The sequence below is a fragment of the Bufo bufo genome, chromosome 1 (assembly GCF_905171765.1).
Source record: "Bufo bufo chromosome 1, aBufBuf1.1, whole genome shotgun sequence".
In the NCBI taxonomy this organism is placed as follows: domain Eukaryota; kingdom Metazoa; phylum Chordata; class Amphibia; order Anura; family Bufonidae; genus Bufo; species Bufo bufo.
In genome coordinates, this window is record NC_053389.1 from 423,269,076 (window position 1) to 423,286,759 (window position 17,684).

At 45.7% G+C, this 17,684-nt stretch overlaps 1 protein-coding gene across 4 annotated transcripts in view; it reads left to right on the top strand.

The window, feature by feature from the left end:
• Positions 1-15,991: 15,991 nt before the first annotated feature.
• ABLIM3 (actin binding LIM protein family member 3) overlaps positions 15,992-17,684 on the top strand; it is a 236,793-nt gene continuing 235,100 nt past the window's right edge. For all 4 annotated transcript variants that reach the window (XM_040406441.1, XM_040406436.1, XM_040406445.1 and 1 more), the window contains exon 1: positions 15,992-16,352. In XM_040406441.1, the coding sequence (XP_040262375.1) occupies positions 16,340-16,352 (13 nt within the window). In that variant the 5' untranslated portion in view covers positions 15,992-16,339. The remainder of the gene's footprint in view (positions 16,353-17,684) is intronic.

Sequence of the window (17,684 nt, forward strand, 5' to 3'; positions counted from 1 at the left end):
GCAAGTAGGGCGTCTACTTGCTGGTAGCCGTAGCAGAAAACCGCCCCCTCGCCGTGTTGATTGACAGGGCCAGCCGTGATCTCCTCCTCCGGCCGGCCCTGTCAGTAATTCAAAAATCGCGCGCCTCTGGTCATTCGGCGCAGGCGCTCTGAGATGAGGAGGCTCGTCTCCTCAGCACTCCCTCAGTGCGCCTGCGCCGATGACGTCTTCTCTTTCGGTGATGTCATCGGCGCAGGCGCACTGAGGGAGTGCTGAGGAGACGAGCCTCCTCATCTCAGAGCGCCTGCGCCGAATGACCAGAGGCGCGCGATTTTTGAATTACTGACAGGGCCGGCCGGAGGAGGAGATCACGGCTGGCCCTGTCAATCAACACGGCGAGGGGGCGGATTTCTGCTGCGGCTACCAGCAAGTAGACGCCCTACTTGCTGGTAAAGCCCTGATTTGCATATTATAAAACTTCGTTTTATAAAGAATCGGCCGCATGAAAGTAAGTAAGACTATTATATTCTCCTATATCGCGCTATGAGGAATCTAACTATCCAAAAAAAAAAAAAAAGAGTTTTGTGGGGTGACAGAAACCCTTTAATCCATTTGTAAAGACGTGATGTTTTGAACATATATTCAACACTGTAATGTAACACTGTTTGCCTATGAAAAGACGAAAACATGCAATGTGACAATTCACTGCAATATAAAGTACAAAATTGCATAAAAATTACAAGTGCTACACTATAAGTGAGAGATACTTGGCAAATCGTTTTGTACAAAATAATCTGAGCCCGTCTGCCGAACGTCAAGGCAATCTCTATTAGACGGGTTCCTACGCTAAATTCTACCTGTTAGGTGCCATGACGGCTACCATACACTTCAGGGAGTGTAGGTTACACCGCAGGCCCACTCCACAGCATCACCGCCGCCAATGGATACCAAATGGTTCTTATCTGCCGACACATTCTATGTTTCTACATGTTATTTGTATTCTTGTAGTTTTACCAACAATCCTGTTTTGTCAATCAAATACTCCTGTTTTACCAATCAACCGCACACTTGTACAATGTCTCACTTATGCGCACCACGTAGAGCGTACAACCTGTTCACCAATAAACTAGATAGACTACAAAGAACAGTCCTCCTATTTGGAAGATAGGAATGGTTTATGCTGAATGTCAGACTGCACACTGTGTGAACGTGTACGAAGACAGAACAGGGGAAAACTCCATATTAATGCATAAGGATTCAGAATGATATGTCATAAAAGATCCTGTACAGTAGGTGTAATGTGTAGGCATCCCAATAGTTTTGTCCATATATTGTATGCATCCTATATTGATGGAGAGAACAGGGTTTGACGTTCCCTAGATAAATGCTGGAACATTGCAGTTCTCTGTCTTAGATATAGTTAAAGAGCTTAATCCATTTGTAAAGACATGATGTTTTGAACATATATTCAACACTGTAATGTAACACTGTTTGCCTATGGTTACACTCAGTAGAGCGTGTCATGTTGTGTCTGTACTCTACCCCTCAGGCTGCTAAATTATAGTATTATCTTCAATAAATGTCTGTGACATACACTGATCAGGCATAACATTAAAATCAATTGGTAATATTGTGTTGAACCCCATTGTGCCACCTAAGCAGCTCTGAGTCATTGAGGTACGGACTTAACAAGACCTCTGAAGATGCCTTGTGGTATATGACACCAACATGTTAGCAGCATATTATTCAATCCTGTAAATTGTGAGGTGGGACCTCCATGCTTAGGACTTGTTTTTCCAGCATGTCCCACAGATGATTAATGAGATCGAGATCTGGGGAATTTGGAGGCCAAGGCAACACTTTGAAGTCTTTTGTAATATTCCTCAAATCATTCCTTAATAATTTTTACAGTGTGGAACAGTGCATTATCTTGCTGAAAGAGGCCATTGCGATTAGGGAATGTCATGAGAGGGTGTACTTGTCTACAACAATGTTTAGATAGGTGGTACATGTCAACATTACATCAACATGAATGTCAGGATCCAAGGTTCCCTTTATCATTAAGTCTACTTTCACACTGGCGTTTTGGCTTTCCGTTTGTGAGATCCGTTCAGGGCTCTCACAAGCGGTCCACGATGGATCCGTTTGCACTCTAATGCATTCTAAATGGAAATGGATCCGCTCAGAATGCATCAGTTTGCATCAGTTCAGTCTCCATTCCGCTTTGGAGACAGACACCAAATCGCTGCTTGCGATCAGTTTACAACGGATGCAAACAGTTGCATTATCTGAACGGATCCGCGAGTGTGAAAGTAGCCTTATATAAAAGAAGTGGACAACCCCTTCAAGGGCACAATATATGAGCTCTTAAAGGGGTTCTCTGGGCTACAGATATTAAAGGGGTTGTTCACTTTTATAGTGCTTTTTTTCAGAACGCTTAGGGTTGTTTGACCCATGGTGGTGATCATACTTACCTGATCCGCACCACTGGATTTAGGCTCCATTGCTTCACCTCATGCGCCATTGGTCCAGAGTGTACCCACATCAAGATCCTGTTTGACATGGGTCACGTGTCCACCAGAGCCAATAACTGACCTATTAGCATGATGGGCTACTTCAGAGCAGTGAGCTAAAGAGCTGCTGGTCTCCTCAAGACTCTGACTATCATGAATTACAATCCTACATACCGCTGATAACATAGTTGATAACATCTGATTAGCCATCCAGCCCACCAGTCTGTCTTTTCTGGACTTTCACTTTGTTCCTACACACAGAGCTGAAGATGTTATCAGTTGTGTGTAAGATCATAATTCATGACAGGCAGAACAGTCAGAAGACATAAGACAGCTGGTTAGCTTATTGTTCTGAAGTAATCTGTCCTGCTGTGAGATTAGGACAGTTTTTGTAGGCGCTAATAGGACGGCGGCCATTTTATTTCCACTGATTATTACCCCCTAGAGAAAATGAGCCATTAAAATAATAAATGTTATTTGGGAATGTGTTTATAATAACTTAATTTTCAGAAATTTTATTTTATTAATTCCTAGAAAAGCCTTTTAATGGAAAGTAGAGTGTCTATTACAGAGGGAGAGTGCATTACAATACAAGGCAGTGAAAAAGTAACACATACCGGTATATTTGGATTTCACAGCATTTTGGTAGGATTAGAAGTCTCGGGGAATAAGTGGAAATCAAGCTGGATGTTGTAGTGCCATATTTGGTAGTGAGAAACAGAATTATTGAGAGAGAAATTGCACCCTTTGGCCTAATTTGAGAAGACTGTGCAGATTATATGAAAGGAACTCAGAGGGAGCTTTGACTGTTCCCACTATCTCCCGTACACAGCCTTGGAAATTGTTAATGCCAACTGTAAAGGCTGCACTTAATGTGTACAGTGCCTGTGTGCAGGGGCGTACATAGAAATCACTGGGCCCTATAGCAAGAATCTAAATTGGGCCCCCATTCCCCTTTTATAGCCCCTCCCACTACCCATCCCAGGCCTGTCTTTGTTCCATGAACTATGCTTGCTGCTGCGTTTCATAATTTATGCCATCAGGGCCGGATTGGGATTACAAAACAACCCTGACACACAAAAGAGCTACAATAGATGCAGTATGTACAGATGTATAGTGTATACAGCAGTGTACTGTTATGTGAGGTACAAGGTAAAATAGACGCAGTGTGTAGATTTATAGTGTATATACAGCAGTGTACTGATATGTGAGGTACGTGGTATAATATATGCAGTGTGTACAGGTATATAGTATATACAGTAGTGTAATATGTGAGGTACGAGGTATAATATGATGCAGTGTGTACAGCTATATTGTATATACAGCAGGAACTGACATTTGAGGTACGAGGTATAATAGATGCAGTGTGTACAGATATATTGTGTATATATAGTAGGTACTGACATATGAAGTATGAGGTATAATTTACAGCTCGTACCTCACATATTCCACTGCTGTATATACAATATATCTGTACACATTGCATCTATTATACATCGTACCTAACATATCAGTACACTGTTGTAATATACTGTATATCTATACACACTGCATATATTATACCTCGTACCTCACATATTACACTACTGTATATACAATATATCTGTACACATTGCATCTATTATACCTCGTACCTCACCTATCCGTACACTGCAATATATACTATATACAGTTGCAAGAAAAAGTATGTGGACCCTTTGGAATGATATGGATTTCTGCACAAATTGGTCATAAAATGTGATCTGATCTTCATCTAAGTCACAGCAATAGACAATCACAGTCTGCTTAAACTAAAAACACAAATAATGAAATGTTACCATGTTTTTTATTGAACACACCATGTAAACATTCACAGTGCAGGTGGAAAAAGTATGTGAACCCTTGGATTTAATAACTGGTTGAACCTCCTTTGTCAGCAATAACTTCAACCAAACGTTTCCTGTAGTTGCAGATCAGACGTGCACAACGGTCAGGAGTAATTCTTGACCATTCCTCTTTACAGAACTGTTTCAGTTCAGCAATATTCTTGGGATGTCTGGTGTGAATCGCTTTCTTGAGGTCATGCCACAGCATCTCAATCGGGTTGAGGTCAGGACCCTGACTGTAGAATTTTAAAGGGGATGAAAATCACTTTAGATCACCTATTATCTATTAACATGAACCTGAGAAGGCGATCATATGGAATATGTTTAAGTCTAAAACGTAACTTTTAATACACATGGATAATATAGGTGTCCCTGAAAATAAACAATAAACATTACATAAAGGTTGCAGTAGGGAGGAAATTGGTGCACGGCGGCACCTATGATAAACCAAATGTCCTACCACAAACCAGAGTTCCAGAGCTCCACGGTCCCAGGAAGGAAGCTGGATACAATATAAGCTATCCCTGAGTAACAGAAACGTGGTGGTGTTAGTTAGACATAGAAAGGGGAAAATGTCCCTAATTATGCCCTAAGCGGGGGGTACTGCTCTGGCCCTATAAACTAGATATATGTAGCAGCCTAACAGCAGAGCACCCGCCCTGATAAGGGCGACCCTGTCAGGAATCTTGCCCTGGAATAGAAAGCCCTAGTACGCCCTGCTCCTATCTATCCCTACATGCATGTTTCACCTTCAGAAGAAGGACTCATCAGGGGAAACATAGGGAGCTGAGCAAAAAATATATATGTGATCAGGAATCGTGGTGTTGACCGTAATATAATGCCCAAAACCTTCAGATCCCAGATAATATAGGAGCTTAGTCCAGGTAAGGAGTCAGCTCAAAGAAAGCAAGATAAGGGGCGGTATTGTGGTATGTGATGATAGCCACAATACACCCTGACTAGGGACCTAGCATAAATGGGCGATGATAACCTATATTATCCATGTGTATTAAAAGTTACGTTTTAGACTTAAACATATTCCATATGATCGCCTTCTCAGGTTCATGTTAACAGGACTCTGACTGGGCCACTCCAGAAGGCGTATGTTCTTCTGTTTAAGCCATTCTGTTGTTGATTTACTTCTATGCTTTGGGTCGTTGTCCTGTTGCAACACTCATCTTCTGTTGAGCTTCAGCTGGTGGACAGATGGCCTTAAAGGGATTCTGTCACCGGGTTACCCTTGTCAGCTAAACATATGCTGATGTTCAGGGCCTCATCACGATTCCTAATGTGGGCTTATAAATGTGATCTGTAGCCTTATTTTGCTAAAAAAAACAGCTTTTACTAACCTGTCACTCAAAGAAATAAGGTGCCCAAGGGGATGTCAGGGGATGTCAAAGGATGCATGGTGCCCGCCGCACCCACCAACGTTCGTGCCCAGCGCCGCCTTTCCTAATCCTCTGTGCCGCCTCTCGCTCTCCCTCCCTCCCCCCTCCTCCTGCTGTAAGATCTCGCGCGTGCGCACAGGGCTCTGCCTGATGCGCCCGTGCAGACTTCTCCATTTGGCTTCTTACAGCGAAGTGCGCATGCGCCGGCACTTCGCTCAACCCCCTGTATGACCTGCACTCTGGCGCCAGCCTCTCAGAGCCCTGTGCGCACGCGCGAGATCTTCCAGCAGGAGGAGGGGGGAGGGAGAGCGAGAGGCGGCACAGAGGATTAGGAGGCGGCGCAGAAGTCTGGAATGGCGGCGCTGGGCACATTTATAAGCCCACATTAGGAATCGTGATGAGGCCCTGAACATCAGCATATGTTTAGCTGACAGGGGTGAAACCTGGTGACAGAATCCCTTTAAGTTCTCCTGCAAAATGTCTTGATAAACTTGGGAATTCATTTTTCCTTTGATGATAGCAATCCGTCCAGGCCCTGATGCAGCAAAGCAGCCCCAAACCATGAACCCCCACCACCATACTTCACAGTTGGGATGAGGTTTTGAAGTTGGTGTGCTGTGCCTCTTTTTCTCCACACATAGTGTTGTGTGTTTCTTCCAAACAACTCAACTTTGGTTTCATCTGTCCACAGAATATTTTGCCAGTACTGCTGTGGAACATCCAGGTGCTCTTGTGCAAACTGTAAACGTGCAGCAATGTTTTTTTTGGACAGCAGTGGCTTCCTCTGTGGTATCCTCCCATGAAATCCATTCTTGTTTAGTGTTTTACGTATCATAGGGGATGTTAGCATATGCCAGAGACTTTTGTAAGTCTTTAGCTGACACTCTAGGATTCTTCTTCACCTCATTTAGCAGTCTGCGCTGTGCTCTTGCAGTCATCTTTACAGGACGGCCAATCCTAGGGAGAGTAGCAGCAGTGCTGAACTTTCTTCATTTATAGACAGTTTGTCTTACCGTGGACTGATGAACAGCAAGGCTTTTGGAGATAATTTTATAACCCTTTCCAGCTTTATGCAAGTCAACAATTCTTAATCGTAGGTCTTCTGAGAGCTCTTTTGTGCGAGGCATCATTCATATCAGGCAATGCTTCTTGTGAAAAGCAAACCCAGAACTGGTGTGTGTTTTTTATAGGGCAGGGCAGCTGTAACCATTACCACCAATCTCATCTCATTGATTGGACTCCAGTTCGCTGACACCTCACTCCAATTAGCTCTTGGAGATGTCATTAGTCTAGGGCAGGCATGGCCAACCTGCGGCTCTCCAGCTGTCATAAAACTACAACTACAACCATGCACTGCTGTAGGCTGCTAGCTGTAGGCAGTCTGGGCATGCTGGGAGTTGTAGTTTTGCAACAGCTAGAGAGCCTCAGGTTGGCCATCCCTGGTCTAGGGGTTCATACACTTTTTCCACCTGCACTGTGAATCATGGTGTGTTCAATAAAAACATGGTAACATTTAATTCTTTGTGTGTTATTAGTTTAAGCAGACTGTGATTGTCTATTGTTGTGACTTAGATGAAGATCAGATATATTTACACATAGAGCAGTGTATTGATGTGAGGCATACAAGGTATAGTACTGTAGATGCATTGTTTATAGAAATATGTGGTCAGTTATACATTATGGTCACTGTTATACACCCATATCACCAGTGTGAATAAATCACCCGACTTCTTTATAGGGTTGCTGGTGGTTCTCATGTGAAGGAGGATGCCCTGTTTATTCTTGAGATGTCACCTACAATGTGCTGCCGTTGCAAAATTCTTATATAATTTTTTTTTCAGTGTGGAGGTCGGAGTAGCGAGTCTACAGAGCAGCACTGGAATTCAGCCAGGTTAGTTTATTACATGAGATCAACAAATGCCCCGTTCATTTCCGTTTTCTGAAGTATGCATGTTTTTTTATAGGATAGAGTCGCTTCTCTTCACTCCCAGCCTCACTGACCACTTTATTAATGGGGCTCAGCACACGTCGTACCCATGTGGCCAATGAGGGCAGAATATACAAGGAATACACCTAGTGGATGCAGGGATGCGTTCTCGTAAGGCAAGACCTGGCCATTTACACTATTTTGGCCACAGGATGACTGAAAGTGAATCAGAGCACAGATTTAAGGGGTTCTCAGTTTAAAGGACATCAAGGTCTGATTGGTGGGGGTCTAACACCATCCACCTCCCCAATCAGCTCTGCTGTTACCAGCTCTATCCACCACACAGATCCACTATCAAAATCCAAGTAAACACCTTTAAGAACCCCATGGTTCAAACCTCCAAGGATTATAATGTCATGGCATATCCTAGTAATGTGTCATAACATTCAAAGATGTGAAGACCACTTTAAATGAGGACCATTTTTCTCTCACATTACAGTGATGTAGATATGCATATATTGGATAAAGGAAGTATATTTAGTATCGTGTCCATTTTTGATTTTTTGGGGGGAAATTTTCATTTGTGACATGAGATCAATAAAGACTCAGTAGAATTATGATGTTTATTTATTTATTTTGAAGAATAATGCTGATAGATGGTGATCAGCTGAATGGATGGAACAGGTACCTGCAGGATGGTATGAACAGGTACTTATAGCTTGTGCTCAGCTTCCTCAATGATGACACTAGATAAAGCTGAGCTGATGGTAAATCTTTTGAAGAAGGGTGCTGACAGATGGTGGTCAGCTTTTGGAGATGGTGATAGGTGGTGGACAGCTGTAGTATACGGGAGTTGTAATACCCGTTACTACCAAAGGTCACTTGGTGTGCTGTCGTCCCTCCTAATTATGGGAAGTTGCTATATGTCAGTTTTATAAAATGTAATGTAATGTGTGTATTTTCCTGTCACTGAAACTTGCACTTACAGGTCTGCTAGGGGTGTCATTCCTACTTCTAGTCCATAGAGGGAGCTAGGGAGCCCTAGTTTATATAAGGCCAGTCAGGGAAGTGCAAGGGAGACGGAGTCTAGTGTCAGTAAGCTACAGTTGGAGATTAGACAATGTCTGAGACAAGTCCAGGCCTGAAGCCTGCTGTTCAGGAGAAGATTCCCTCCTGAATACCCATATGCAGAAGCAGGAACATCTTAGCCTAAGGGCCTGAGGAACCATTCAGAAGCTAGGAGAGACTGAGGCAAAGATCAGAGGAGCCAGAGGTACTCAGAAAAACAGAGGAGGTACTTATTTAAGCCATAATCAAGGATATAAAGCCAGACTTAGGTTAATGGGCCTTGGTGAAGAATTGCTACATTCCAGGATCAGACAGAGTTAGAGTGCAAGCTCCTTTGCTGCAAATCCTGTGTTCAACACTCTGTAATTACCCTGCTGTACTGAATTGCCTGCATCGACCGAATTGCAAAATCGACTGTATGCTGAGGAACTGCGTTTCCAATATTGTCTCTGCCTGCAAACTACTAAAGTTCAAGTTCTGTTTTAACACCACGTTTCCTCAAATTTATTCCTGCATCCGCAAACGGCGTGCCACCGTTTACTTGGCACTGGCGTCACGAACTATTCCCTACCTATACCTGCCCTTGCAGAGAGTCAGCTGTACCAGGTTAGTGTATATTGCACTACTACACCCAGAAACACCTACTGCACAACTTGAGTATGCTGCACATCTCTTTTGGCGTCACGAACAGGATACGCACGCTTTCTAGTGCAAGAAGCGTGAACTTTGTGCCTTATACCGTTGCCCTGTGACCAAAGTGACCTTTTCCTGTTTTATTCAAGTGGACTTTGTGGATTAAAAATCATACCCAAAGTGTACCAAAAACCTCTAAAAAGCGCTGTGCAGTGTTGCGCTACCCAGAGGAAGAAAATCGCCGCATTGGAGTGTGGTTTTGTGGACTTTAAACATTCCTGCTTGCCGTCAGTGAATAGACAGCGTTTGTACCTAAAGATGGCCGCTGGGCTTGCTGAATTTACTGCTGCGTCACCTTCATCCCGAAAAGGCGGGAAAAATTGGCGCCTTTCTGAGGAAAAAGCGGGAAGAAGGTCAAGGGCAGGCGCCACGGCTTATCTGGACATTTGCATGTCTGCCAGCATGGACACCGCCTTCCATATACTGGAATACCTGGGGGGCGGTTCCCCAGTGCAGTGGGAGGAGCTGGCTACTCTAATTGACGCGACCCTATCGCTCTCCTCAGAAGGATCGAGCATGTTGGATTGTGAGCAGAGTGTTGCTGCAGCGTCCGCACCAAGGATTGAAAAGATGACTGACACCGGTGTAGAGCCAGAGGAGGCTCCACCGACCTACGCTCCGGGACCGGAGCAACCCGCCTGCCGCACCAGGGAGAAAGAACCCGAGCCCTACTATGGCTCATGGAGGGACTTTTTTCAGCCATCGTTCAAATGGTCTTCCCTGATGGCGGAGATTCGAGAGGCCGCTATCAAGCGAAATACCAAGACTAAGATCGTGTATGAGGAATTGACCAAGACCATTCACGAGAAGCATACACACACCCAACCCCGCCTGGAAAGGAGAAAGGGAGTGGTGCTGTCGTTTGACAAACCCCGTGGCTACGGGTTTATTCAGGACTATCTTACTGGCAGAGACCTCTATGTCAATCGAAGGTCTGTCAAAAGAGACTACCTCCCTTCGTACCAGCACAGCCTCCGCGAGGGAGAGGAAGTGGAGTACACCCCTGCCGAGGGCCTGCGAGGCCCCTATGCGACTGCTGTGACCCGTCCGAAGCGAGGACCTGAGGATTGGGAGGCAGAAGAAGGAGAAGACTACTCTGGCTGCGAGCGAGAACCGGAACGCTCTCCAGAGCCGGCCCATCATGCCTTTCAGGAGCGGAGCTCCTTCATCGGGCCGAACGTCTTCTGGCAGCCAACCGTGTTAGAGAAATGGGTGAGCCCCTATCCTTCCCCCGAGCTGCCTCGTCGGGAGAAGACAATATCTGAGCTGGAACAGTTAAAAGGACTTAGTGCTACCTTTGAGAACATCCGGATGGGACGGAGACCAGATGCAAGTCCAGAACCTGAAGAGGCCGAGTCTGCGTCATCGGTGACTGTACCTGCGCCGGCGGCGCCAGCGGAGAACAGCGACTCCGACACAGAGAGTATCGGTGAGCAGATCGTCCGGCTGGAGGAGAAGTTGCGGGAGTTGCGTAAGACCTACACCGCCAGGATCCAGACACCGCCGAGGAAGGATGAGGTAAGGGTGCCTGTCACCACCCGCCGACCGCCTTCTGTTGTCACCGCTCCGTCAGTGCCCCAGACCGGACCCGCGATTGCCGTGAATTGCTGCACCCAGAGCACCGGACCGCTTGCTGCGGCGGCGCCAAGCATGTCACACCCTGCAGTGATTATGCCAGGGCCGGCACGGTCCATCAGAGGGTTCACCCCTAGGCCTATGGGGCCAATACCTATTAGGGGCCCCTTTACCCTGCAGCTGCCCCCTGATACTGTTATGTGGGCACATCCTCCTGTAGAGGACTACTACAGACGATACCTGCCAGCAGAGCCAAGCAGCTACAATATGCCACTGTGATCAGCCTGCTAGGCCTTTGATTTATTTCTTCAGAAGGTGATGTTAACCCTTCCAGGACAGGAGTCCTATGTTGCTGGTCCTTTGTTGCAGCTGCCAGTTTGTCCACGGCTCAGTGGTAGGTGTTGACCACTGAAATCACAAAGTCAGCAAGGCCACGTTTGTTTCCAGGACCTCCTGCCTGCTTTTGCTACCCACGCCAAGTTGTGCCTGTTCCTTTGTTGCACCTTTTACCCTTCACCCCCTTTTCAGGTTGATCAGGGGTGTTACAGCACTTGTCTTTGCTGTCCATTTTATTGTGCAACCAGTTACCAAGGAACCGTGCCCGGAGACAGACTCAAAAGTACCTGAGCCTCTGAGATTCTTATTCTTTTAAAAGTATTGTGCCCAGAGATGGACTCCACCGCATGAGAGCCTCTGTGATTTAATAAGAAATAACCTGGGTACGGACTCATGTTTGTTATTTGAGCCTCCAAGAACTTTTATACCGTTTTCTACTGTTTTATCATGGACTTATTCATTGTCATGGACTATCCTGGTTCTAATGTTACGCTGTGCCAGGTCAGCGCCCCCGTTCCATTCACCATCCTGAGAGAAGAGAACGACGCCCCTTGTCACTACCCTGCACCTTTGCCAATTGGACCTGATGTAAATGTAAATGCAGATTAATTACATGTATGTATGCCTGCATGTCTCTTTTTCTATTTCAGGTAGAGATCCCAGTTGGGAGACCCATGATGGAGTACGAGGTCGTACTCAGCTTAAAGCAGTGGGGTATGTAGTATACGGGAGTTGTAATACCCGTTACTACCAAAGGTCACTTGGTGTGCTGTCGTCCCTCCTAATTATGGGAAGTTGCTATATGTCAGTTTTATAAAATGTAATGTAATGTGTGTATTTTCCTGTCACTGAAACTTGCACTTACAGGTCTGCTAGGGGTGTCATTCCTACTTCTAGTCCATAGAGGGAGCTAGGGAGCCCTAGTTTATATAAGGCCAGTCAGGGAAGTGCAAGGGAGACGGAGTCTAGTGTCAGTAAGCTACAGTTGGAGATTAGACAATGTCTGAGACAAGTCCAGGCCTGAAGCCTGCTGTTCAGGAGAAGATTCCCTCCTGAATACCCATATGCAGAAGCAGGAACATCTTAGCCTAAGGGCCTGAGGAACCATTCAGAAGCTAGGAGAGACTGAGGCAAAGATCAGAGGAGCCAGAGGTACTCAGAAAAACAGAGGAGGTACTTATTTAAGCCATAATCAAGGATATAAAGCCAGACTTAGGTTAATGGGCCTTGGTGAAGAATTGCTACATTCCAGGATCAGACAGAGTTAGAGTGCAAGCTCCTTTGCTGCAAATCCTGTGTTCAACACTCTGTAATTACCCTGCTGTACTGAATTGCCTGCATCGACCGAATTGCAAAATCGACTGTATGCTGAGGAACTGCGTTTCCAATATTGTCTCTGCCTGCAAACTACTAAAGTTCAAGTTCTGTTTTAACACCACGTTTCCTCAAATTTATTCCTGCATCCGCAAACGGCGTGCCACCGTTTACTTGGCACTGGCGTCACGAACTATTCCCTACCTATACCTGCCCTTGCAGAGAGTCAGCTGTACCAGGTTAGTGTATATTGCACTACATCACCCAGAAACACCTACTGCACAACTTGAGTATGCTGCACAGCTTTGTGGAGAATGGTGGTATAGATGATGCTCAGCAGTAGAAGAGAAGACCTGATAGAGGATGATCAGCTTTCTGGGTGCAATGTGTGACTGGCTGCTCCGTTCATTTCAGGGGGGCTGCAGGGGATATGGAGCCCCCGTTCTCGTGATCTGTAGGACCCCCACTGATCTGATAGTTGTAAGACTACTTTCACACTCGCGTTTTGGCTTTCTGTTTATGAGATCCGTTCAGGGCTCTCACAAGTGGTACAAAACGGATCAGTTTTCCCTTATGCATTCTGAATGGGAAAGGATCCGCTCAGAATGCATCAGTTCAGTCACCATTCCGCTCTGGAGGCGGAAACCAAAACGCTGGTTTTGGTGTCCACCTGACGAAGCTGAGCCAAACGGATCCGTCCTGACACACAATGTAAGTCAATGGGGACGGATCCCTTTTCACTGACACAATCTGGCACAATAGAAAACGGATCCGTCCCCCACTGACTTTCAATGGTGTTCATGACGGATCCGTCTTGGCTATGTTAAAGATAATACAAACGGATCCGTCATGGCTATAGAAGACATAATACAACCGGATCCATACATGACGGATGCATGTGGTTGTATTATTGTAACGGAAGCGTTTTTGGGGATCCGTGATGGATCCGCAAAAAAACGCTAGTGTGAAAGTAGCCTTATGTCAAACAACCAGAATACCCTTTTAAACTAAGCAGAGTGTTTGAGGAGTTGCTGTATGTTCACAGAGCTGAAATACACATGGGAAAATACAACCTGCATTTGCTGTGGAATCTGTGGCAGAAATCCCAGACTGACCCACTTTGCACTGCCACTGATCTGCCTGTGGATTCAGCCACATTCAGTGATTGTGCTTTCCCCCCCCCCCCCCCCCCCAACACATTTTTCCCATTTGAATCAAAGGGACTGTCCTATAAGATAGTTTTAGGTGCAGATTTCAGTGCAGAAAACAAGATGAAATTTGCAGCAAAAAATTCTGTGTGAGCATGTTCTAAGGAAATAGGCGTAAACTCATAATTTACAAAAAATGGCGAAACTTTTATGGGATTCTCTCCAATTCAAGTTGATAAGCTGTTTTTTTATATATATATATATATATATATATATATATATATATATATATTCCAATAAAACTAAAAGTAATATTATTTGTGTACCGTAAATGATAGGCACTCGATGTCTGAGCAAGCAACATTTATTAGTAAAACCATATGATATATATTGTGGGGTTTCGCTCTGGTAGATAGGGTACAGAGGCAGAATACAAGTTCTTAACTCAAAACGTCAGTGTTTATTCACACTTGAAGCAATTGCACAAAACAGCACGTAACTTTGCAGTATTGGTGTTAATTCACACACAATGGAAAGTTCATATAACACAAGTCACCTTGCTGGTAGTTCTGCCTCCAGTAGTCCACAGCAGGCTTTAGGGGGCCTGTTTCCCCAGCGTGCGGCTCTCAGCCCTCCAGGACGGCACAAAGCCTCAGATCCTATAAACAGAGACATCTCTGCTGAGCCCAGCTGCCTATTTAAGGACAGCCAGGTGCTGCCAAAACCCGGACTGGCACTTAAAGAGGACCTTTCATTACAATAAAAAATCTAAACTAAGTATGCTGACATGGAGAGCGGCGCCCAGGGTTCTCCCTGCACTTACTATTATCCCTGGGCTCCGTTCTCCCGGTATAGGTTCCGGTATCTTCAGATTTTCGGCTCAACTGGGAGGAGCCTGCTCTTGTTCTCCTAGGCGTCTCCTTCTCCCAGGATGCAGTGCTGGCCAATCGCAGCACTCAGCTCATAGCCTGGGAGAAAAAAAACTCTCAGGTTATGAGCTGAGCGCTGCGATTGGCCAGCGCTACAGCCTGGGAGAAGGAGACGCCGTCAGGTTCCCCTGGGTGGAGCCGAACTATGAAGATACCGGAGCCTATACCGGGAGAACGGAGCGGCGCCCAGGGATAATAGTAAGTGCAGGGAGATCCCTGGGCGCCGCTCTCCATGTCTGTATGCTTAGTTTACATTTTTTAGCGTAATGAAAGGTCCCACTCCGGTCCGGTATTTGACCTCACCTGGCTGGAAACCAGCCCAGCCTCACATGTTGGGAGGAAAATACCTGCCTTGCCAGACACAACCCCTCACTGTGTCACATTATGTATAGATAAAGGAGCAAGTGGTCTTCCAGTAGGGATATTGTCACAACTAGTGATTAGTATGGTGTATGACCTTCACTATTATACTCTACACGTGTGATTGTATCCCAGGTGCAGACCTTCAACCACAAGACATTTCTAAAAGTCTTTAGCTATATGTATATATGATATGGTTTTACTAATAAATGTTGTTGCTCAGAGTGATTCCAGACGTTGAGTGCCTATCATTTAGGCCTCTTGCCCACGACCGTATGGCTTTTTCAGTGTTTTGCGGTCCGCAAAAAAACAGATCCGCAAAAAATACGGATGACATCGGTGTGCATTCCGTTTTTTGCGGAACGAAACATGTGGCCCCTAATAGAACAGTACTATCCTTGTCCATTATGCGGACAATAATAGCACATGTTCTATCTTTGAACGGAACGTAAAAACGGAAATACGGAGTACATTCCGTTTTTTTTTGCGGACCCAATGAAATGAATAGTTCCGTATACGGAACGCAAAAAATGGAACGTAAACGGGGAAAAAACGTTTGTGTGCATGAGACCTTATGGTATTTATCATTTCAATTTTGTGGTGACAGGGTGAGTCACACTGATTAGTGCTCCATTTCCCTATCAGTGAACAGGGGAGCCACTCGTATAATTGTAATATTACTTGTGCACGGTCCCCATAACGAAGCCCCCGTATAGGAGGCGGTTTTGCCGTCAGCACCGGCGCATTACCGCCCTCCCTTTGATGTACAGCAGCGTATGCAGCCCAGACGGAGCCGCTGTTCTCTTTGATTCCACCATACGGTCGGCTTCCAGGCGCCTCCTGTGGTCACCGTGATCCTGTGATGGGAATGTCCCGGAGGATCCCCAGCCATAAGAGCATTAGACTGAGAGCGGAGCGCGGTGCACAGGGCAGCGGCAGGAGCAGTCAGGGCTGTGTGCCGGAGCGGCCTCCCCCTCCTCAGTCCACACCCCCAAGTGCTGGCAGAGCTCGGCTACTGGTGACAGTGACAGTCAGTGTGTGGCTCTAGGCGTGTGCTGGGAGAAGGTGGCATCGCTCACCTATTGTCTGTCGCCCACTGGTACCTACCTGACAGCAGAGGTGTCCGGGGATGGCTGGCATGCGGAGCTTCTAAGTGCACGGCAGGATTCAGCGCAGGGGCCACAGACCGCAAGGAGATCGCTCACTTTTCCTCTGGGGTTGGATGAGAACGGGAGACTGGCATCATGAGCACCAACTGTAAGTACATGCCACTGGCACAGAAGACTTGTGCTCTCCGTGTGGGCATCTTCCTGGCTTCTTTGTGTTGTTTGCATTGATGCAATGGTGTATCCATGGGGGGCTCCATGTATGCCAGCAACTCTCCCAATCATTACAGCAGGCACCTGGCTACTGTGTGTGTGCCCTGTGCCATGGGGGTCTACTGAGGGGATCAACCAACTTTTACATTGTGATCTCAGTGTAACATCCAGTGGACACCAGGGGTAGTTCTATCTATTATCTATCTATTATTATCTCTCTCTTTTTATCTTTCTCCTATCTATCTATCTTCTATCTATCTATCTATCTATCTATCTATCTATCTATCTATTATCTATCTATCTATCTATCTATCTATCTATCTATCCATCTCCTATCTATCTATCTATCTATCTATCTATCTATCTATTATCTATCTATCTATCTATCTATCTATCCATCTCCTATCTATCTATCTATCTATCTATCTATCTATCTATCTATCTCGCATCTATCTACCATCTATCTACTTCTCCATGCCTCCTAAGTTCAGGAGGGACCCGGTGTCATTGCCTAACAATAGGAGGGTGGCTCACCACCTCCAGCACTATAGGTAGGTGGATTCTCAGTCCCATTGACTAGACTGTTCAGGATGTTGAATGGGGAGGTCCTGTTGAGTGCTGGGTAATAATACCAGGCTTATGGTGGTAGGTCATGAAACAATGAAACCTGTTTGCTTTATCATATCACTGCTTTAGATAATGAACGTTTCTTTTGGTCAAGTAACAACTCTTTTGTGTGAAGCTACTAAGGTAAGGCACAACCGGTGGGAATCTGGTCTCCTGGAGCTGAGGACTTGGCTCCATGACCACTGGACTACATTCAGAAGGTGCAGCCAAGAGAGAGGTGTTCTCAGAGATGATGTCATACAGCTGCCTGGTTTACATAATCCATAATCCATAATTATGGACCTGCAGGCTGTAAAGAGTTGGTCCCAGCAAGTCAGTTCCACTACAGAACTGCAAGGACAGGATGTACTGTAGTCCAGTTCGGTGGGTAGTCCTTCTTGGTTTCCTTTGCCTGCAGCACCATTTGCACTAGCAAACATTTGGACATGGGAGGAAATCTGCTAGTGGCAAGGCACCACCTCAGACACAGTGATGGAGACCTGTATGGTATGTCCTCTTCCCCGTAGGATTTTCAGCAACAGTGCTGAATGGTGTTCCCCAGCTGTCACCTCGTTGATAGGGGGCTACTATTGTAGTATGGCAATAATACTTCTAAGCCCAACCGCTGGTTTTTTTTTCCAGTTAGGGGCAAACCTCATAGAAA